The sequence below is a fragment of the Pseudochaenichthys georgianus genome, chromosome 4 (genome assembly GCF_902827115.2).
Source record: "Pseudochaenichthys georgianus chromosome 4, fPseGeo1.2, whole genome shotgun sequence".
In the NCBI taxonomy this organism is placed as follows: Eukaryota; Metazoa; Chordata; class Actinopteri; order Perciformes; family Channichthyidae; genus Pseudochaenichthys; species Pseudochaenichthys georgianus.
Genome location: NC_047506.1, coordinates 26396884 through 26420151, shown reverse-complemented (window position 1 = coordinate 26420151; position 23268 = coordinate 26396884). Strand labels below are relative to the sequence as shown.

The window sequence follows — 23268 nt, the reverse complement described above, 5'->3', positions numbered from 1 at the left end:
GGTAACATATGTCTAGCCGCTGACAGGAACTTGACATCGGAACTTGACATCGCATTTCCATTGAGCGGACTCCCGTACATGGGAAGGGCAAGTCCCACGGTACCTCCGTTCATAAGGCTGACATTTGCCTTACTATAATTAATTAAAAATATTGAACTCACAACACTGGTAATTACAAACTTAACCATTTCTCTTTCAATAAATAAATAGTGCTTGTGTTGATGGACGCCGTTTTGAAATACAATGAAATTATCTATTTCAAAGCCACATTGTGGGTGGGACACAACTAAAGCTTCGCCAGTTTATAACCGATGAAACATGATGGTATCAGAATAATCACTTAAATGTGATTTATAGGATGCTACACAGGTCACTGTAAAGATAGTGTCAGAGGAGAAATCGCCATGGAGGTTATCTTTTATTTATCAGCAGCAGATCAATAAGTGTCAGTATCAAAACATAACACTGGCAAATACAATAGGTAGGCTCAGCAGACAGACCGTAGTGCAAAGTTAAAGTGTCACATGATTATCTACTAAATAGTGAATTCAGCATCAACTTCACCAAGATGAAGTTCAAAACAATGTAACAGACACACCTTAGTGCAAGTTAGGTGTCAGTATTAAAAAACAGTGGCAATATATATATAATAACAATAGAAAATCAACTTCAATCAAATGTACCCAAAACAAATATATAAAAATAGCAGTTTAACTGTGGGCTAAGCCCTGAATGTTTCCATGTCCAGGAAACACCGCTGTGTGTCAATATTTAAAACAATACTACAGGGAGGAAGGCCTGTTTGACTTCACTAGCTCTGAAAGCACTCCCAGAAACCCCTGCTGAAAAGCCTTTTGTTGCTCCATTTGCTGTGCCAAGACTGCGTCCCGTTCATCCTGGCGCTCCATCATCGCAATCACCCTGTCCTCTGTTTCCTGGGCCTTGTGTAAAAGCATCATCTGGTCCTCGTGGATCGCCTTGCTGGCCATGGCACGCTTGTCCTCCATAGTCTCGACGGTGGCAAAGAAGTTCTCATCATGTGTGTCCTGTGCGCGCTTTCCTAAGAGGAAACATTATTTAATCACCATGTAGTTTTACAGGCAGAAGGGACACGGTCAGGCTGTTAGGGCTATTCCGACTGATAGGGTTAGGCACAGACACACACACTCACAGACACACAAAGACATAAACACACACACGAGAGAGACACACGTTACGTTTTCTTACCGGAAGTCATGTGACCTAGCCCGGATGTTTACAATTTTGTGAGCGTAAAATGGGCGCGAAAAGTGTAAACGCCTGCATAGGCAAACACGTTTTCCACGGTGTTTCATAATTCATAATTGTACCATGAAGGAAGTAAACGTGATTGTGAAGCTACAGTGTGTGTGAACGTACTTTTGCGTTTGGTTGATGAAAAGGGAGACGAGCAACGGCTGCTGTTGCGATCGGGAAAGGAAAGTCCACTCGTTTCCAATCCAGCGAGTTGTCCCGCCTCGCCTGAAACAAACAAATGTAGTGCCATGAGTTAGTGAAGCATATTACAGAAAACACTGCCCACTTATTCACAAGACAACACGTTTTCATGGCGGCCGAGAATAGCTAGTTAGATGTTATGTTATTAGCCAGCTCAGGGCCGGCTAACAGTGTTAGCCAGTTCAGCCTGCTCATGGCTACCTCGATCTACTGAGCAAATAAAAGTGCATCTGAGACCAGTAATGTGCATATTAAAAACCCCAGTACAAGTAGTTTATTTTACCTTCGTCGTTGTCGTCGTTGCTCACTTCACAGCCGACTGAATCCGCCGTTTCAGCGAGCTCCCACAGCAGCGTGCCCGAGTCGATGGTCGCCGTTGTCCCGGAGAACGAGGGTCTCTGGCCGAGCAGATCATCCAGGCGCTCGTACCATTTACTGGTCTTTCTATCGTTACCACTTTTGTTATTGTGGTCTTTAATTTTTTTATAGTCCTGCCTGAGTTTTTAAATGTTTACCCGGCATCCGTGTGCACTGTGCACGATTCCCAGCTCAAGTAGCTTTTGCGAACATCGCTCAAAACATTTTGAGTTGGGAACTGCTTTTTGTAGAAGCTGCTGCATCCCTGCATCTGAGTAAATGGACAGAAGTGCCGACAATTCCTCATCATTCCACCGCTCCGGTGCTGTACGTGTTGTCATAACTGCTTTACAAACAACCTACTCGCTCAGGTGTGGATGTGGTTTTGTAGCGAGGAAAAAAATGGCTGCCTAACAAAACAAATTCAGAGTCTAACGGGGCGTGGTTTGAAATTCGCCCAGCCAATAGAAATAGAATAGAAATTGGCACTCTTTTGCGGCTTTCACACCAGCGCTTTTCAGTTTCTAGCTCCGAGCGGGAGCTTTTCTGCTTCAGCTCCGGTTTCCCTTTTCAGCTCCCGCTCTGTGCACACCGCCCACTGGCGCTCCAGAGCTGCCCTTGCTGCGTCATGACGTCACCGTTTACATCGCTGATTTGCCATCCAACGGCAGCCATTACGGCGCTCACAACAACAACTGCGTCGGGTCGATGATCGTGTTGCTTTTAATCACACGAAGCCAGAATAAATTGAATAACGACTTCTCCAACCTTATACTTTTCTCCAGAGTGCCGTGGTTCATTGTTTATTAATGTGTTTCTGCAGCATTTACCGACCGCTGCAGTATTGGCTGCTCTTCCACGGAGTGTATTCTCCCGTTAGCTCCCGGTTAGCTCACACTGCAGCGGCCGCTCTAAAATATCCACTGTCCGACTCACACAAGCAGCTGATGCATATCCCCAGTTCCCTTAGCCTAAGTGAATGTGTGTCAGTCTGAATTGACACTGTTTGGCATCACAACGCTGTTATGAAAGTTTCTCTGGTATAAAACGGGTGATGTTAGCATAGCAACCGAAGCTAAACTGACTACTTGCATCCGATAGCTGCAATAATACAAAACAACACGTCTGCCTCTCTCCACAATGATCGATAACTGTGAACGGATGGTCAAAGTAAGGCACAAATAAACAGAATCACACGAAGCCTGGTTAGTGTTGCCTGACTTTATAAAGTGTGTTTATAGGCACTACTGCTTGTAGGCAGGCATGACAGTCGACCCATGGGAGGTGGGTTTAGTTTCCTGCACGCCTCGACGTAAGAGAGACATAAGCGACGTCACCTCTTAGCTCCAAAGCTCTTGCCTCTGGACCGACAATTTTTTGGAGCTGGAAATGAAGCGGATTCCGGAGCTAAGAGCCGGCGCAGCTCCAGTGTGAACTGGAAAACCCGGCGCTTTTCAGGCTCTAGCTCCGAGCCGGAGCTGAAAAGGCGCTGGTGTGAAAGGGGCATTTGTCACCAGGTTCGTACCACCTCTCTAGCAGGGACTAAAAAGTACCAAAAGAGTTCCCAGCACTGAGTAGTCCCGGCGGTGTGAACGCGACATTATTGGTACTAACGGAACTAAAGAACTAAAGTACCAGGGAAAGTCCTGCGGTGTGAACGCGGCTATGGACAGGTCTTTTCTGTGTTAGAGTTGTACTCACTACAGGGTGTACTTTTAGGGTTTGTGACTTTGCAGACCGTTTACATGCATACAAACCTTCATAACACACAATGGGACGGGTAATAACCGGAAAAGCATGACATGGGACCTTTAAATTAAAGCAGTGTTCCATTGTTTGACCTAAACTTATCTTAACATTGTTATATATGCTTTTGAAATGTAACATGGCTTTGACTTACAACTGAACATTTAGCCAAATGAAAAACTCCCCAGAAGGAACCAACACAAACACGGCCGAGAGGTCTCTGGAGTTTGCTGCAGGAGTTGCACTATACGCCTGACAACTGGACTGTCACAAGATACAGTATGTTATAACAACTTAAAAGACTAATAGTTTCGATTCTTAAACAAATAATTTGTTTGCAAGTTATACGTTTTACTTTTGAGAAGTTTTTTTATCTTTCTCAAATGCTTATTTTTGCTTGATACTGAATACTTTTTGCTAGATCTTAATGGCACAAACCTGATTCAATGGTCTTCCTCCAAATTTAGAGCATGGGGATTGGTTGACGGACGCCTCCTAAAAATGTCTTTGAGGGTTCAGATTGTGGGTTTGAGCTTCCTAATGTACTATGCAATTTTAAAAAGTATTTAAGAAAGAAACATACAAAATGTTATAGCCATACAAAATATAACTTGAATAGTTACTTTGTCCGGAAGCTGCATAAAAATGTCCAAGGAAAAATATCCAACAAAGGATTTTAATTTCCATGGTTACAGATGTTACTTCTCACAACTCCCTGTCAAGAGAAATATTGCAATGATTGCAAGTTGTTTGTGATTCAGTCCTCACTCCGCATTGGAGGGAGTGACTACGTTTTGACAGCTGCTATTTCCATATAACCTGAAAAAACAGGTAACACACATTGACAGAATAATATGACACTACAAACTAAATTAAATTAAATTAATTTAAAACACATCATACAATTGAATAAATCCACAATGATGTATTTTTGATAGCAGTACAGATAATGGTTTACTGATATAGAACATTGTACCAAAACACTGCGGTAGTATATAAACAAATACTCTTGTATGAAATATATATTTGTTATGAGTGATATTAGTTTTTAATAACTTTTCCTATTGCATGAAAATGTTACTATGATTTAAACACATTGCAAGACATTTGCCAACTCATATATTAATAGACATTATTTTCTCCATAACAAATATAAATACAGAAGAACCTGTAGGGGGTAATTTATACTTGTATTAATTTGAATGCATAAAATCAAAACATATTTAAAACATACAAGACCTTTTTCTACCCCTTTCATAAGAACAACTTGATTCAATGCTGTGCAGCAGTTATAATGTAAAGTAAGACATAGAGGAAATATAAACTACCAACAAAGGTGCAAGTGTAAAATATAGACAATGCAAAAATATTAACAAAGGTGGTTAAAGATAAGGATCACAAGTTGCTCTTAACTCAGGTTACTTCATGATCATAAAAATAGCTATGTGACACTTCTCATACTGTATATCTATGATTAACTCATTAAACATAGATATATATGAAAAGTGTCATATAGCTATGTTTGTACAATATTACATTTCTACAGGTACATGTATATTAAACAATTTCAATATTTATTTCTATTGTAGTGCACCTATTGTGCAATGTGTTGCCCTTTTTGCTCCATTACGTTACATCACATGTTGGAGAGCGTGAGAGTCGTTGTCCATGATACTTGCTGTGCATCACAGCGTCCTCCTCACTGACACTACCACATAAAGGCAAGTGCCACCCGTTGGAGTAAAGCAGTCCATTCATATTCTGGTTTTCCAATTAAATGGAAAGACAAATTCCATAAGCTAAATATATATATATATATATATATATATAATTATGTTTTATTGACGGTGCAAAGCAAAACAAATTCCCATTCAATACACATAACATTTTGTTACATTTTGTCAGTACTGTTTAACAGGCCATTCATTTGGTGCACAATTGTCAAACATTGTAACAGGGCTCTAACTGGGGTTAGATTTTGTGTGAAACATTGCACGGTTAAAAGGAGGAGTCATAATATGTATATACTAGGATAGTTTCCTGGTTACCAGACTTGTCACCATGGCAGCTGCTCCTTTAATTTCAGAGCATGGGAATGTATTACCACCTCTTAAAACCTCTTTGACTGTTCAAATGGTGGGTTAGAGCTTCCTATTGTACGGTGCAATTCATTTGACACTTGAGCCTAATACACTAACTCACCTTTCACATTCCGGGAAATAAAGCACACACAAGAATATTGTTTAGTTCAAAGTGAAAATGGGTCTTAAGGTATATAGAGAGAGAAAGTGTTTTTTAATCAGATTTAGTTCATATAGAAAGATCATAAAGAAAACATAAGAGGGGGGTGTGAGCCTAAAATCTAAGCCTTTGACTTTGATCAAACACACCGTCTCTTGCAACTAAGAGTGATTTGGAGAATAGTGCAACATATTGGAGTACAATGACAATTAATACGTTGTGCACAAGCTGAAAACAATATAAACAAATGAAAGACTCTTTCCTGATATGATGAAATTGTTGAGTTCTGTCATTATACATCTACATGAAGTTTCTATGGGGACACTTGAACCCTTTGAAGGTTTGTCACGGTAACTGTGTGGGCTGTTCCACTCGGGAGCTGGTCACCAAAAAACTAAATGGATAGAAAACAGAATAAACTACAGAACTTATATTTCATTCCTTTCATTAATTATGTTGAGTGAGGAGCCTTCACATAAAAGCTATACGTCAAATAGTGTTTTACATACCTGTTTAACAAGTGCAATAATGGTTCCATTGCTGACATCCCCAAAGGTAGTTAATCTCATCTGTAGGTGTGCCAGTGATAAACCTGATGGGATTAAATCACATAATATGGAAATAAATGCATTAATCATTCATGTGTCAACATGAAGTTGAAAGAGAAGGGACAAATATAAAATTGGAGTCAAGTACCCTGTGATGGTGGTTCTTCTGGAGTCGATATGATCAGGGTCGTTGAAGGGGTTAGAGTGGTTGGGGCTGCAGTTGTTGCAACTTCAGTTGTGAAGGAGACAGTTGTGGGGACTGCAGTTGTAGTGGTTGCAGTTGTGGGGGCTACAGTTGTGGGGGTTGCAGTTGTAGGAGCTGCAGTTGTTGCGACTTCAGTTGTGGTGGTTGCAGTTGTGGAGGCTGGAGTTGTGGAGGCTGGAGTTGTGGAGGCTGTAGTCGTAGGTTCTCCAGTTGTGGAGGTTGCAGTTGTAGTTATTACCGTTGTGGGGGCTTCAGTAGTATGAAATGCAGTTGTTGTCGATGCAGTCGTGGGGTCCACAGTTGTAGGGAACCCAGTTGTAGCCGCTACAGTGGCAGGGCCTGCCGTTGTTGTAGCTGCAGTTGTATGGGCCGTGGTTGTGGGGGCTTCTGTTGAAGCGGTTTGAGTTGTTGGGGCTGCAGTTGTTGCGACTTCAGTTGTGGTGGTTGCAGTTGTAGAAGCTGCAGTGGTAGGAGTTGCAGTTGTGGAGGCTGCAGTTGTGGAGGCTGCAGTTGTGGAGGCTGCAGTTGTGGGGGTTGCAGTTGTATTAGCTGCAGTTGTTGCGACTTCAGTTGTGGTTGTTGCAGTTGTGGAGACTGGAGTTGCTGCAGTCATGGGCTCTCCAGTTGTGGAGGCTGCAGTTGTAGTTGTTACAGTTGTGGGGGCTACAGTTGTGGGGGTTGCAGTTGTTGCGACTTCAGTTGTGGTGGTTGCAGTTGTGGAGGCTGCAGTGGTAGGCTCTCGAGTTGTGGAGGGTGCAGTTGTACTTGTTACAATAGTGGGGGCTACAGTTGTGGGGGTTGCAGTTGTAGGAGCTGCAGTTGTTGCGACTTCAGTTGTGGTGGTTGTAGTCGTAGGTTCTCCAGTTGTGGAGGCTGCAGTTGTAGTTATTACCGTTGTGGGGGCTGCAGTAGTATGAAATGCAGTTGTTGTTGATGCAGTCGTGGGGTCCACAGTTGTAGCAGCTACAGTGGTGGGGCCTGCCGTTGTTGTAGCTGCAGTTGTATGGGCCGCGGTTGTGGGGGCTTCTGTTGAAGCGGTTTGAGTTGTTGGGGCTGCAGTTGTTGCGACTTCAGTTGTGGTGGTTGCCGTTGTAGAAGCTGCAGTCGTAGGAGTTGCAGTTGTGGAGGCTGCGCTCGTAGGAGCTGCCGTTGTGGAGGCTGCAGTTGTAGTTGTTACAGTTGTGGGGGCTACAGTTGTGGGGGTTGCAGTTGTTGCGACTTCAGTTGTGGTGGTTGCAGTTGTGGAGGCTGCAGTCGTATGCTCTCGAGTTGTGGAGGGTGCAGTTGCAGTTGTTACAGTTGTGGGGGCTACAGTTGTGGGGGTTGCAGTTGTAGGAGCTGCAGTTGTTGCGACTTCAGTTGTGGTGGTTGTAGTAGTAGGTTCTCCAGTTGTGGAGGCTGCAGTTGTAGTTATTACCGTTGTGGGGGCTGCAGTAGTATGAAATGCAGTTGTTGTTGATGCAGTCGTGGGGTCCACAGTTGTAGCAGCTACAGTGGCAGGGCCTGCCGTTGTTGTAGCTGCAGTTGTATGGGCCGCGGTTGTGGGGGCTTCTGTTGAAGCGGTTTGAGTTGTTGGGGCTGCAGTTGTTGCGACTTCAGTTGTGGTGGTTGCCGTTGTAGAAGCTGCAGTCGTAGGAGTTGCAGTCGTAGGAGTTGCAGTTGTGGAGGCTGCGCTCGTAGGAGCTGCAGTTGTGGAGGCTGCACTCGTAGGAGCTGAAGTTGTGGAGGCTGCAGTTGTCGTTGTTACAGTTGTGGGGGCTACAGTTGTGGGGGTTGCAGTTGTTGCGACTTCAGTTGTGGTGGTTGCAGTCGTATGCTCTCGAGTTGTGGTGGGTGCAGTTGTACTTGTTACACTAGTGGGGGCTACAGTTGTGGGGGTTGCAGTTGTAGGAGCAGCAGTTGTTGCAACTTCAGTTGTGGTGGTTGCAGTTGTGGAGGCTGGAGTTGTGGAGGCTGTAGTCGTAGGTTCTCCAGTTGTGGAGGCTGCAGTTGTAGTTATTACCGTTGTGGGGGCTGCAGTAGTTTGAAATGCAGTTGTTGTCGATGCAGTCGTGGGGTCCACAGTTGTAGGGAACCCAGTTGTAGCAGCTACAGTGGCAGGGCCTGCCGTTGTTGTAGCTGCAGTTGTATGGGCCGCGGTTGTGGGGGCTTCTGTTGAAGCGGTTTGAGTTGTTGGGGCCTGCAGTTGTTGCGACTTCAGTTGTGGTGGTTGCAGTTGTAGAAGCTGCAGTGGTAGGAGTTGCAGTTGTGGAGGCTGCAGTTGTGGAGGCTGCAGTCGTAGGAGCTGAAGTTGTGGGGGTTGCAGTTGTAGGAGCTGCAGTTGTTGCGACTTCAGTTGTGGTTGTTGCAGTTGTGGAGACTGGAGTTGCTGCAGTCATGGACTCTCCAGTTGTGGAGGCTGCAGTTGTAGTTGTTACAGTTGTGGGGGCTACAGTTGTGGGGGTTGCAGTTGTTGCGACTTCAGTTGTGGCGGTTGCAGTTGTGGAGGCTGCAGTCGTAGGCTCTCGAGTTGTGGAGGGTGCAGTTGTACTTGTTACAATAGTGGGGGCTACAGTTGTGGGGGTTGCAGTTGTATTAGCTGCAGTTGTTGCGACTTCAGTTGTGGTTGTTGCAGTTGTGGAGACTGGAGATGCTGCAGTCGTGGGCTCTCCAGTTGTGGAGGCTGCAGTTGTAGTTGTTACAGTTGTGGGGGCTAGAGTTGTGGGGGTTGCACTTGTAGGAGCTGCAGTTGTTGCGACTTCATTTGTGGTGGTTGCAGTTGTGGAGGCTGGAGTTGTGGAGGCTGCAGTCATAGGCTCTCCAGTTGTGGAGGCTGCAGTTGTAGTTATTACCGTTGTGGGGGCTGCAGTAGTATGAAATGCAGTTGTTGTTGATGCAGTCGTGGGGTCCACAGTTGTAGCAGCTACAGTGGTGGGGCCTGCCGTTGTTGTAGCTGCAGTTGTATGGGCCGCGGTTGTGGGGGCTTCTGTTGAAGCGGTTTGAGTTGTTGGGGCTGCAGTTGTTGCGACTTCAGTTGTGGTGGTTGCCGTTGTAGAAGCTGCAGTCGTAGGAGTTGCAGTTGTGGAGGCTGCGCTCGTAGGAGCTGCCGTTGTGGAGGCTGCAGTTGTAGTTGTTACAGTTGTGGGGGCTACAGTTGTGGGGGTTGCAGTTGTTGCGACTTCAGTTGTGGTGGTTGCAGTTGTGGAGGCTGCAGTCGTATGCTCTCGAGTTGTGGAGGGTGCAGTTGTACTTGTTACACTAGTGGGGGCTACAGTTGTGGGGGTTGCAGTTGTAGGAGCAGCAGTTGTTGCAACTTCAGTTGTGATGGTTGCAGTTGTGGAGGCTGGAGTTGTGGAGGCTGTAGTCGTAGGTTCTCCAGTTGTGGAGGCTGCAGTTGTAGTTATTACCGTTGTGGGGGCTGCAGTAGTATGAAATGCAGTTGTTGTCGATGCAGTCGTGGGGTCCACAGTTGTAGGGAACCCAGTTGTAGCAGCTACAGTGGCAGGGCCTGCCGTTGTTGTAGCTGCAGTAGTATGGGCCGTGGTTGTGGGGGCTTCTGTTGAAGCGGTTTGAGTTGTTGGGGCTGCAGTTGTTGCGACTTCAGTTGTGGTGGTTGCCGTTGTAGAAGCTGCAGTCGTAGGAGTTGCAGTTGTGGAGGCTGCGCTCGTAGGAGCTGAAGTTGTGGAGGCTGCACTCGTAGGAGCTGAAGTTGTGGAGGCTGCAGTTGTGGGGGTTGCAGTTGTTGCGACTTCAGTTGTGGTTGTTGCAGTTGTAGGAGCTGCAGTTGTTGCGACTTCAGTTGTGGTTGTTGCAGTTGTGGAGACTGGAGTTGCTGCAGTCGTGGGCTCTCCAGTTGTGGAGGCTGCAGTTGTAGTTGTTACAGTTGTGGGGGCTACAGTTGTGGGGGTTGCAGTTGTTGCGACTTCAGTTGTTGCGACTTCAGTTGTAGTGGTTGCAGTTGTAGAGGCTGCAGGCGTAGGCTCTCGAGTTGTGGAGGGTGCAGTTGTACTTGTTACAATAGTGGGGGCTACAGTTGTGGGGGTTGCAGTTGTATTAGCTGCAGTTGTTGCGACTTCAGTTGTGGTTGTTGCAGTTGTGGAGACTGGAGATGCTGCAGTCGTGGGCTCTCCAGTTGTGGAGGCTGCAGTTGTAGTTGTTACAGTTGTGGGGGCTAGAGTTGTGGGGGTTGCACTTGTAGGAGCTGCAGTTGTTGCGACTTCATTTGTGGTGGTTGCAGTTGTGGAGGCTGGAGTTGTGGAGGCTGTAGTCGTAGGTTCTCCAGTTGTGGGGGCTGCAGTAGTATGAAATGCAGTTGTTGTTGATGCAGTCGTGGGGTCCACAGTTGTAGCAGCTACAGTGGTGGGGCCTGCCGTTGTTGTAGCTGCAGTTGTATGGGCCGCGGTTGTGGGGGCTTCTGTTGAAGCGGTTTGAGTTGTTGGGGCTGCAGTTGTTGCGACTTCAGTTGTGGTAGTTTCCGTTGTAGAAGCTGCAGTCGTAGGATTTGCAGTTGTGGAGGCTGCGCTCGTAGGAGCTGCCGTTGTGGAGGCTGCAGTTGTCGTTGTTACAGTTGTGGGGGCTACAGTTGTGGGGGTTGCAGTTGTTGCGACTTCAGTTGTGGTGGTTGCAGTTGTGGAGGCTGCAGTCGTATGCTCTCGAGTTGTGGAGGGTGCAGTTGTACTTGTTACAATAGTGGGGGTTGCAGTTGTAGGAGCTGTAGTTGTTGCGACTTCAGTTGTGGTTGTTGCAGTTGTGGAGACTGGAGTTGTGGAGGCTGCAGTCATAGGCTCTCCAGTTGTGGAGGGTGCAGTTGTAGCTGTTACAGTTGTGGGGGCTACAGTTGTGGGAGTTGCAGTTGTTGCAGCTACAGTGGCAGTTGCTGCCGTTGTTATAGCTGCAGTTGTATGGGCCGTGGTTGTGGGGGCTTCTGTTGAAGCGGTTTGAGTTGTTGGGGCTGCAGTTGTTGCGACTTCAGTTGTAGTGGTTGCAGTTGTAGAAGCTGCAGTCATAGTGGTTACAGTTGTAGGGGCTATAGTTGTGGGAGCTACAGCTGTGGGTGCTACAGTTGTGAGGGTTGCACTTGTTACGACTTCAGTTATTGTGGTTCCAATTGTAGTAGGTGCAGTTGTGGGGGCTGCAATTGTGCGAGCTGCAGTTATATGGCCTTCAGTTGTAGGGGTTGGAGATGTGGGGCCCGCAGTTGTGGAGGCTAAACTGGTAATACCCTCAGTTGTATGAGCTGCAGCTGTGGGTGCTACAGTTGTAGGAGCTGTAGTTGTGGGAGCTACAGTCATGGGGGCAGCTGTAGGAGCTTCACTCGTATGACCTGCAGTTGTATGAGTTGCAGTTGTTGGGGTTGTAGTTGTTGGAGATGCAGTGTTGGTTCCTGTTACTGGAGAGGTAGGGGCTGCAGTTGTGGCTGTTGAAATGAGGGATGTGGTAGTTGAAACTGGATTGTTGGGGCCTGTAGTTGTCGTGGTTGAAATTGTAGTTGAGGTGGTTGCACTTGAAAATGGTGTTGGGCTGGTGGCACTTGTTGTAGATGAACCTGTAGTTGTAGTTGCAGCCATTGTGATAATATAGAATACTTTTAGAAAATATATCATATCTATAACCTAACATTTTGATGTCTCTTTATCCTTAAAGGTCCCATGTCATGGCCATTTCTACTGATCATAATACCATTGTTGAGGTCTACTAGAATAGATTTACATTGTTCAATGCTCCAAAATCACATTGGTTTTCTCATACAGCATCTCTGTATAGTATTCTTTTTTTTTATATATATATATTTTTTCAGTTATAAAATAAACAGACATTGCCCCAGATAACAGAACATACAACAAAACATGTAACAACAAACAACTAAACAAAACGTAATGGGGGGGGATGCAAGGATGACTTCCTAAGACAGCTGATTGTGACATACACAGGACATTACCTACACAATACATTATACATTACACAGGAAATGCCATATTGACAGGGTCAGATAGGAGAGCTGCGGACAGTGAACCGCAATCCTCCTGTCTCCGCTCAAAATCCCCCAGCAGAGAAGCTGCACGCTCCATGTTCAGTAGGTCCAGATACTCCCTCAGCCATGAGTCCCTAGCAGGGGCGGACTGGCCATCGGGACGTTCGGGACGAATCCCGATGGGCCGGTACTGAAGTGGGCCGGTCGGACGATGTGGGCCGGCCGGTAACCGGCAGGGCTTGACATTAAATGGCCCGCTGGCCCGGAAGCACTATTTAGACACCCCGGGCCAGCATAACGTACTTTCCTGCCCGCTCTGGCCACTAAAAATATAAAAATTGTCCTGTGGTATTGGTATTTTGACTAGCAATTTAGTTACATTGTTTCGTTTATCAACGCTACAACATAGCGTTCCGTGAGTCGGTTGTCGTTGTTGTTGGGTGAAAAGCAAACAGCTGTTTGCTGCGGAGCGCAGCGGGAGCAGGCTCCGGTGAGCGGGAGCGCGCTGCTTCACTACAGACTATCGCGCCACCTCCATTCGCCAAATGTTTTTAATACCAGCGGTAACCGGCCAAGCGCCGGGCAAAAAACAATCTTCAAATAAAAGAAAGTCACCGGAGGAGTTAAAGGAGAGTGACAGGGAGTATGAGAAGAAGAGGGAGAGAAAGTTTCAGCCAGCTTGATCGATGGAGTTGGCTGCAGTGACGCGTCCTAAAACCCTTTTATAATCTATCGATTAGATTTATGATTCGAAAATTATAAAAGTAGGGTAGACATGTGGAGATTATCCGGCTGAACAAAACTTGCATTTATCAAACGGGTTTGTTTTCCACAGACCTTATTTCCAGCTATTTTCCAAAACCCTTGTCGAGGGAACCAGCAGCTTACTTCCTGGTTTCAGGACGCGTCACTGCACCTCTCAATATGATGCCAATATAAACAAGGTCTTCTGTCGGCTCTGTACATCAATGCGGACCTATGCTGACAAGTAAGTGAAGAGTAGACAATATAAAGGTATTGGCGAAATGTCCCAGCAGTTTAGGATAATGAAGGTTCTAATCTATAGCCATTACATGTCTAACTCCTAATGACAGGAAGGCAGAAAGTGCATTATACAAATAATAATAATAGCAGACATGTTTTAACAATGACCACAATATCATTATTTTAATAAACCAAATATGAACAATTGAGGAAAATGAGGAAGAACTGATGATTAAAATGTTGTAGTACAAGTAGTAATGTAGTTAGTGCATACATTACTATTGCAACAAATGTGTTAATTTTCTTCATTATTAGTCGATTTTTTTTTGGACGAATGCTCCGGGCCAGTGGTTACAATGGTGGGGCCAGTGATAATACAAGTCCACCGGCCCGGAGGTAGACATTATTTACCCTTAATGTCTACCGTTAGTAAATTGTCTACCCCCCCCAGTCCCCCCGGAAATTTACTAGCGGTATTTACTTGCGGCACCGCGTGGGCCGGCGGTACCGAAGTGGGCCGGTCGAGAGTCCCGGGCTGATTTGTAGTCCCAGTCCGCCCCTAGTCCCTAGTAAAGCAGGCTGGTTTGCGTTCCTTCCAGGTTAGTAGGATGAGTCTTTTTGTGGCTAAACAGCCCAATGTCCAGAGCCGATCGGCAGTCCTTGCAACATTGCCATCCGGCTTGAGACCCAGTAGACATGTACGTAGGGAAATTAACTTTTAAAGATTCAGACATTAAGGATATTACTTCTGACCAAAGTTTTTTTACCGCTGGGCATTCCCAGAGCAGGTGCAACAATGTACCTCGCTTGCCACATTCATGCCAGCATAAGTCTCTGTGTTTATTGTCCATCTTGGATTTTGTAACAGGGGTGATGTATGCTCTATTGAGAATTTTGAACTGTATGATCCTGAATCTTACACATTTAGAAGAGAACATAGCTGACCTCCAAATGGAGTTCCATTGCAAAGCAGACAGAGAGATATTCAAGGCATGCTCCCTGGACAGGAGAATAGGTATTCGGGGCAGCCCTAGATAATAATTTATAAATGTTAGAGACCACACCGGATGATATGATTGCTTTCTTGAGGCGCTGGTCCTCTTCCATACATGAAGCAGGCATGGCTCCCTCCTTACATTTTGTACTAATAATAGATGCTAGTTGTGCATATGATAGAAAATATGTGTCTGAGAGACCATACTGATTTTTGAGTTGTTGAAATGGAAGGGTTTGGTCTCTATATATCTGTCCAATTGTAGTAATACCAGCCCTCTGCCAGATATTATTACTTAAGGTTCCTCCTCCTGCAGAAATACAAGGGTTACTCCAAATAGGGCAAGATGGTAAAGAGAGCCCCTCTATGTTGAGTCTCCTGTGCAGTTGCTTTACAATAGAGCATGAAAAGCGGATGATGGTATTATCCATTGAGTGTGGTGGTCTTGGGCAGTACCACATTGATGCCAGAGATATGTTTTGGTTTACAGACATGATGGATTGCTCCAGCCATTGCCAACTGCCTATCGGAGCGGCACTTTTGTACGCCCACGATAATGGATACTTTGCATTGAAGGACAGATAATACTGGAAATCATCCGGGACTCCCAAACCTCCCATTGATCTTGGAATTATCAACTTATTATGTGCGATTCTGGGTTTTTTATTATTCCAAAGGAACTGAGTGAATAGGGATTTGATATCTTTAAACCATTTTAGTGGGAATTCAAGAGGGATAGAGGAGATAATATGAGAAAGCCTTGGGAGAACATTCATTTTCAAGGTTTCTGCTCTGCCCCATAGAGAAAGTGGTATGGCCATCCATCTGTTGATGTCCTCCTTAATGGACTGGAAAATAGCAGGGCCGTTAAGGCTAAATATTTTAGAGATAGGAGAGACGATGTTAATTCCCAAATACCTCATTCCATTTGTTTTCCAAATAAAGGGGGTGTTCATTAGGTTGTGCTTATATGTATATGAGTTAAGTGGGATTGCTTCACTCTTGTTCCAATTTATCTTATATCCAGAGAAGCTGCCAAATAAATGTATCATATCAAGAACTGCGGGTATAGAGAGTGCTGGCTTGCTCAAAGTAAGAAGTATATCGTCAGCGTACATATTTAATTTGAAATCGTGTCCATGAATGTTCACACCATGTATGTCACCATTAGAGCGAATTGCACAGGCTAATGGTTCTAGAGCCATAATAAAAAGTAGGGGACTAACAGGACACCCTTGCCTCACGCCACGGTGTAAGGGGAAAGGTTTTGAGATTAATCCATTAGTTCTAACAGAAGAGAAGGGAGCGCTATACAAAGCCTTTACCCAGCTAATCAACTTGGGCCCAAAGCCACATTTGTTGAGCGTGTAAAATAGATATGCCCATTCTATTTGGTCAAAAGCTTTCTCAGCATCTAGTGATGCTGCAATCATTGGCAAATTGCTGGAGCTTGCTTCTAGGATAATCTGAAAAACCCTCCTCATGTTATTTGAGGACTGGCGGCCTGGAATGAAACCTACTTAAATCATGGTCTAGACTCTAGATGCACTATAGATGGAACCACCTTCTCCAAACGGAGTGCCAGTATCTTGGCTAGAATCTTGTAGTCACAGTTTAAAAGGCTTAAAGGGCGGTGGTTACCCATCAGAGAAGGATCTTTGCCCGGTTTAGGTAACAATGAAATAATGGCCCTGCTCATGGAGGGAGGCATGGCTTCAGATTCTAATATTTAATTGAATAACAACAGTAAATACGGTGAAAGCTGTTATTTAAAACATTTATAGAACTCTGTTCCAAAACCGTCATCCCCTGGAGTTTTTCCTGATGCCATCTTCGTGATTGCGTTTTCTATTTCATTTTGGGAAACAGGTGCCTCCGCAGATCTGTCAGCCAAGCTGATGCTAGGGAGGTTAAAACCTCAGAAAAAGCTATCTAAGGCTTCTTCATTAAAGTTATTTTTTGTGCTATATAATTTAGAATAGTAATTCTTGAAAGATTAATTGATTTTGGCTGCATCACACTGTAGCCTGTCATGCTCATCTCTGATCGCTGGAATAATCTGTCTGTTTTCTATTTGTTTTAATCTATGAGCTAACATTTTCCCTGCTTTGTCTCCGGATTCAAAGTATGTTCTTCGCAAACGAAAAAGAGCAAAAGCTGTCTCCTCATGTACAAGTTTCTGCAAATTAGTCCTAGCGGTGAGAAGTGAGTTCCTTAGATCTAAATTGGATGGGTCTAGCATATGCTGCTCTTCTAGAGTCTTGAGTTTATAGTTTAATTGGGATTTCACCTCTCTGCGCTTTTTATTCTCTGCCGAGGAGAAACTAATTAACCAGCCCCTGCATGTTGCTTTAAAAGCCTTCCAGACAGTGGTGACGCTTGGTACAGAATTTAGATTGATCTCAAAGAAATCTAAAATTTGGTAATGAGCAGTGTGCATTTTTCATTTTTGAGTCGAGATGTATTAAGTCGCCACTGTTTGGATTTGCAAGGGTTGGTTGAAGGGAAAAATGTGACAGATACCGCAGCATGATCACTTAATAATATACTTTGCATTTTGATCTCAATAACATTCTGGATCAAATTTGAAGACATCATTATGTAATCTATCCTTGAGTAGGAGTTATGCGCACCGGAATATAAAGAGTACTCTCGAGCATCTGGGTGCACTAGGCGCCACACATCTGTAATACCGAGCTCGGATTGGAAGTCCCTCAAGGCGGCGGAAATGTTTTTATCTGAAGGGAGAGGGTGGCTGGATCGATCCACTATAGGGTCACAGACAGAGTTGAAATCGCCACCTATAATAAGAGGACCCTCTATGGACTGCAATATCTTTGGGCACAGCGAGGTAAAGAATTTAGATTGTAAACTACACATTCACTAATGTCACCATTTCATTCTGTAGCAAACCTGAGACAATTACATAATCTTCCCTCTTGATCAACATGTACATTGGATGATTTGAAAGGCATATTCTTAGAAATTAAAATACTGACTCCTCTACTTTTCCTCCAGGGGAAGAGAATATCTGCCCAAGGAGATGGCAGCTCAGCGGTGTTGCGCCCTAACCCGGTTTTTATGCCAAAGGTGATCACAAGCTCGTTTAAATCGAGAGTGATAACCTTGGAGGGCTTCTTTCCTCCTCCTCACACATCAGAGGAGGAAGCCACATCTCATCTCCTCTGTCCCGTGCGCGCGCTGGCATGCTATGTTGCACGCACGGCTGCTTACGCAAATCCCAGCGTCTGTTTGTGCATTACAGAGAGCGCTCATTAGGGCAGCCTCTATCTGCACAGCGCCTGTCACACTGGCTGTGTGAGGCTGTGTCACAGGCGTATGTTTCCTCTGGGTTGGATCCCCCGGAAAACATTAAACACCAGCACCAGGAGAATATCAACTTCTGCGGCATTGCACGGAGGAATGACAGTGGAAGACATTTGCACTGCTGCATCTTGGTCTTCACCCTGTTCTTTTATTCGTTTGTATTTGAGGGATGTCTCCCATTCCTCTCTGATACATTCAGTACTGAATAGCCTGCCAGAATGAGTAATGTCGGGGGTTTTCAATTGCATGCCCTCTCTCCTGCCTGTCGGCACTTAGAGAGCGGCCTTTTGTTCCCCTCTCTTGATCGTTTTTAACAAGTGAGACTCGATCTCTACTTTTTATAAACGACAGGTAGCCTACCTTCGTTCCCTGATGGAGAAATATAAATGTTTTAATGCTATATTCCCTGGGAATGGGATGCTCCATTTACGCATGGCGAAATGGACATGGGTTATTAACTGAGTAGGTGTGTTTTGTGCTTCTGGTAACGGACGGAACCAGTGGGGCGTGGACTACATCCTGCTTCACCCTTAACCCAATAGCGATAGCCTTAGAGGGCGAAGCCTTATACGATATAGAACTGGGGTTACGTAATGTAACCCAGCTTCTATGAGTATAGGCGCAGCCCTCTAAGGTTCGGGCCCCACTGGTTCCGCGAATAGCTGAAGAAAAGCTGTTGGAGTGGATTGTAGGGCCTACTTCCTATTTATACGGAAGTGAACCCGGAGGTGGGGCCCACGTCATAGGTGGGCGTGGAATAAATCTGTCAGTGCTGCACACGTGCAGTGGGGATTACCCAATAGCGATAGCCTTAGAGGGCTGCGCCTATACTCATAGAAGCTGGGTTACATTACGTAACCCCAGTTTCCTATATACTGTGTGGAGACAGCGAAGCACCGAGGAACTCAGCCCTTGTGTGTTTGTGTGTGTGTGCTCCAACGAGGCATTCTGGGGCAGCATAGACAGGTATTTTCTGTGTTAGAGTTGTACTCGCTACAGGGTGAACTTTGGGTTTGTGACTTTGCAGACCGTTTACATGCAGAAAAAGCTACATAACACACAAGGGGACGGGTAATATCCGGAAAAGCATGACATGGGACCTTTAATAACAAATCTCACCAAGGAGCTCAGTCTTTTGTACACTCAACACATGGAACATTGATTTCGATTAAATTAAATTAAACACATAATTGTATTAGGTTAGTTGAAAACCATACTATTACATTGAACCTCATATGTTTGTATTTAAACTTGATATTGCTTTCAACTAACCTGTACAATTATGTATAATCTGTTACAAAAAACTACTAAAGTCAACTTTTCAATCTTTTGAATGCAGGTATCTCAGTGTGTTCAATTGTCACCAAATAGTTCAACAACTATTTTTGGGGTTTTGAACATCCTTGTTCCTAAAATGATCCTAAAGTGTTCTGTATTCTGCATAATTTAACACTGACTGTAAATTAAATGTCTAACTCAAAGATGATAAAACCTAGACAGATGTTGAGTGCTAAGATTTTTTTTTATAAGATTTACAATTGGATACAATGTTTAGCAGAAATACATTTCATAATGAAGAAGTGATTTGCTCAGGATTTATTTATAATCTCTTGTTATTTATTCTTCAAGGTGCTTAACAGAGGATCATTCAGAATACCATCTTGGAATTTATACAGAGCAAATGATTAAGCTCTACCACATTTGTATTAAATGATTACATTATATTTTAACAGGCTTTAGGAAAACAGTTAAATGTGTTTGCATTTTTCTAATTAATAATAGTATTACAGTTTCTAACAACATTTAAGTTTCAACTAAAGTTTATTTCAGAAGCGAGAAATATGAGGCAATAACAGATCGCAATATATTGCAAAATATCAAACACAAACACATGTAAGAAAGAAAATACAACCCATACCAAAACAGTGAAAGCCATAAAGAATATAACTAATAATTACCTTGTCCAATAGCAACATAAACATATCCAAATAAAAATATCCAACAGAGGATTTGTCTTTCCATGTTGACCAGTGTTAATTCTCACAACTCCAGGTATAGTGAAGTCCTTCGTCAATGATTACCCTCTGCGCTTAGTTTGTGAATTAGCCCTCCCTCAGCTTTGGAGGGAGAGACAAAGCTTAACAGAGGTTACTTTCAAATAACCTGAAAAACCAGGTAACACAGATATGTTTACAAAATAAAAGACTCTACAAACTAAATCATTAAAACAAACAATTGAATAAAGTATCTCAGTTGTCTTTCAGCATGCAGCAACAATCCTGTTTTTATTCTGTATTAGTTAACTACTGAATTAATCAGCCTTTAGTTGGAAAGTCTGAGTAGTCTTTTATTCAGTCACATTGTGGTTTTTAGTTTGAATGCTTTTCATCACGGAAATTACCCTTTTTTAAAGCTTAACAATTCACCTTGATATTTATTCTATATGTATTATGAATGATATTTGTTTGTAGTAACTATAATAATTGCGTGACACTGTTACTATTATGTAAACACAACTGAACTTGAGTCACAATGTTTTCTCTATGAGAAAAAAACAAGTAATACATCAGAAACATAAGGGGAATTATTTTTGGTTGCACTAATTTAAATGCATAAAAGCAAAACATACTGTATTTACCAAACAGTTTTTTATAACTCCAAGAAACACTTAAAACATTTAAGAGGTTACAACTGTCAAACTAATATTTTGCGAACATAACGATGCATACGAGTTTGATATTCCAGCAAAGATCTTCTTGGTTTTAGAACTGCTTTAGCTTGTTTCAGGAAACTGAAGATTAAATGTAATGGGAAAAACGTGGGCTATATAGGCCAAGGCCAAACCAGATCAGTGTCAAGGTTGTCAAACAGGTTTCTTATCCTTGTAACGCTCATCTGCTAATACTATTCTACATTATGGTAACCTGTGCTGAGGCCCTTATTTTGTGCTAGCTTATAGGAAATAGTAATGATCTGTTGTTGCTAGTCAAAAAGAACAATATTGCAATACTGTCCTTAAGTACATTTTGGGGGGTATTTCCTTTTTTGTTACTTTCTAATCCTAACTTTAGGCAATATTTGTAACAAGTTACTCTGCAGATTGAGATTAATAATACAACATATAATTTATTTTCATATGCATAACAGCTGCAGCGTAGTTGTTGGTTAGTTAAACATATTAAGTCCCAGGCTCCTCCTCCAACAATGTAATGTACAGTATACTTATGACATAAAAATAATTATAGAAATAAAATAGTGCAAGAGACACAATGGTGCAAGGAACATCTAAGAATAAGTCAAACAAATACTTATACACTACTAGAATAAGATAAAACAGACTGTACAATTAAACACTGTCAGGTAAAATAAAAATACGGTATACTGTAAAAGTATATGAATATGGGGATTTGTGACAAACAGCTGTGTGTACTTTAAAAATATGTAAGTACTAACATTTCATAGAGTTTAGGAGTGCAACAGTCTTATTGCCATGTGGGAAAAAATGTATCCCTGAGGCTGGTCTTGGCCCAGATCCTGCAGTTCGATCTGCCTGACAGCAAATTTGATTCTAATTTGATTTTTTAAATGTATTTGCAGACATAAAATGATGCACATATTAATGCATCAATAATTTAAATCCGTTCTTATAATTTATGATATTTAAAAATGTTTCATTCTGCACGAAGAATATTTTGAAAATGTTCTACTTTGAGTAGGCTATATATTAAAGGTGGGGTAGGTAAGTTTCAGAAACCGGCTCGGATACACTTTTTGTTATATTCCATGGAATGCTCTTAACATCCCGATAGCAATGAATATCTTAAGTGCTTTGACAAAAAATCCATAAAAAAATGTCATCTGTAGTCACGCAGGAGTATCTGGCAACTCTTCAGCCGAGTGGACCGAGGAGCAGTCCAATCTCCAGGACGGTGACGTTGTTTTGTTAAAGGACGTTCAAGCACAACGTAATGACTGGCCTCTTGGTCTGATAGTAAAGGCCATTCCAAGTTCGGACTGCAAAGTGCAAAAGGACAGCTAAAGAGTACCTTAGGCCCATCAGCGATGGGGTGTTACTGATACCAAGGGTAAAGAGATGTAAATAGTGGTAAAAAGGTTTACCAAGCGGGGAGTGTTTTGACACCATAGTGTATTGGCACTATAGTGGCAACAGTCGGTACTGTAGCTTTAAGGCACCAAATAGCGCGACTCTCCTTCTTGTATTTTAGTTTACACAGCAAAGCTGTCACGGATGAGTGAAGGAAGCAGGACCCAAATGCAGATAACTTTTGAGAAACCCTTTATTCCAAGGATAAAGGATAAAGGATAAATGACAAATACAGAACAGAACACTCTCCGGTGAACTCCGTCACCAACAAACAATGACCCAACACTGAACACAGACAGAGACAAGACTAAATACAAGAAGGGGTAATCATGACAACGAGAAACAGCCGGGCAGGGGAGGAGAAACACAAGGACAACAGGTGAACACAATCGGGTAATCAGGGAGGGAAACAGACAAAAAGCAGACAGGCAGGAAATGGGGGTGAACACTTAACACAATAAGACAGGAAACCCAAAGACAAGAAAAACACCAACACAGACAAAACTACCAACGTGACCTAACATGTGAATTGTGACAAAAGCCATGCAGAGCACATCGTAGCTCAGCTCTATACTACAGATCATATTGTTTTAATCCTTGGAGTAGATCTGTCTGTAAGTATACAAACTTACCTGTGTGCCAAGTTATGTGTTTCAAAAATGTGGTTTAATTGATTGTGTGGTTTTCAATGTTTAAGATAAGATAAGCTAACTAGCTGCTAAGCTAACGGAAATAGCTAATTCTTAGCAAGGCAAGTTTATTTATATAGCACTTTTCAACACAAGGCAATTCAACATTGTCGGTGTTGTGTTTTGTCTTGTCTAGATCTGTCATTGGTTTCCTGTCTGTGTGTTCCCTCCTACCTGTTCCCTCTGACCAGTTTTCCTGATTGTGTTCACCTGGTGCCCCTGTGTTTTCTCCTCCCTCCTCACCTGTCTCTTGTTTCCTTAATTAGTCCTGTGTATTTTAGTTCTGTTTTTTCTGTCTGTCTTTGTTAGATCGTTGTTTGTCTGTGACTGTGTTCACAGGGTAGTGTTCTGTTTTGTCCCGTAAACCTTGATATAAAGGTATTTTTCTGTTCAATCTGCATTTGGTTCCTGCCTGCTTCACTCACCCTAACAAATTGTGTAACTTGTGTTGTATCTTTCTGTTTATTCTTGCAATTTTACAATTTCAAGCTTCAGTAAATGGTCAACTCAACAACTGTTTTCTGAGTCTTTGTTCGCTATCTGTTAAGCTATGCAGTGCGATGCATACGCAAGGGCAGGATACATTTGCTGACATAAACATTTGTATCAGTTGTAGACCCAAATACATTAAATAAAATAAGAACTC

At 43.3% G+C, this 23268-nt stretch overlaps 1 protein-coding gene and 1 long non-coding RNA gene across 2 annotated transcripts; both read right to left on the bottom strand.

The window, feature by feature from the left end:
• Positions 1–405: 405 nt before the first annotated feature.
• Positions 406–3382, bottom strand: LOC139433768 (uncharacterized). Its single transcript, XR_011643161.1, has 3 exons — positions 1760–3382; positions 1399–1500; positions 406–1060 (listed from the first exon to the last, which is right to left on the bottom strand). It is a non-coding gene; the product is annotated as an uncharacterized lncRNA (long non-coding RNA).
• A 5013-nt stretch (positions 3383–8395) lies between these two features.
• On the bottom strand, positions 8396–19907 carry LOC117445537 (mucin-22-like). Its single transcript, XM_034081278.2, has 2 exons — positions 19787–19907; positions 8396–12097 (listed from the first exon to the last, which is right to left on the bottom strand). Exons 1-2 carry the CDS (start codon positions 19848–19850, stop codon positions 8484–8486), a joined length of 3678 nt encoding a protein of 1225 aa, XP_033937169.1. The 5' UTR covers positions 19851–19907; the 3' UTR covers positions 8396–8483.
• Positions 19908–23268: the final 3361 nt, after the last annotated feature.

Coding starts and splice junctions, on each gene's coding strand:
- LOC117445537 (XM_034081278.2), bottom strand. CDS start 19,850: ATGGAAAGACAAATCCTCTGTTGGATATTTTTATTTGGATATGTTTAT. Junction 12,098..19,786: donor TTATGTTGCTATTGGACAAG/GTAATTATTAGT, acceptor CTACAACTACAG/GTTCATCTACAACAAGTGCC.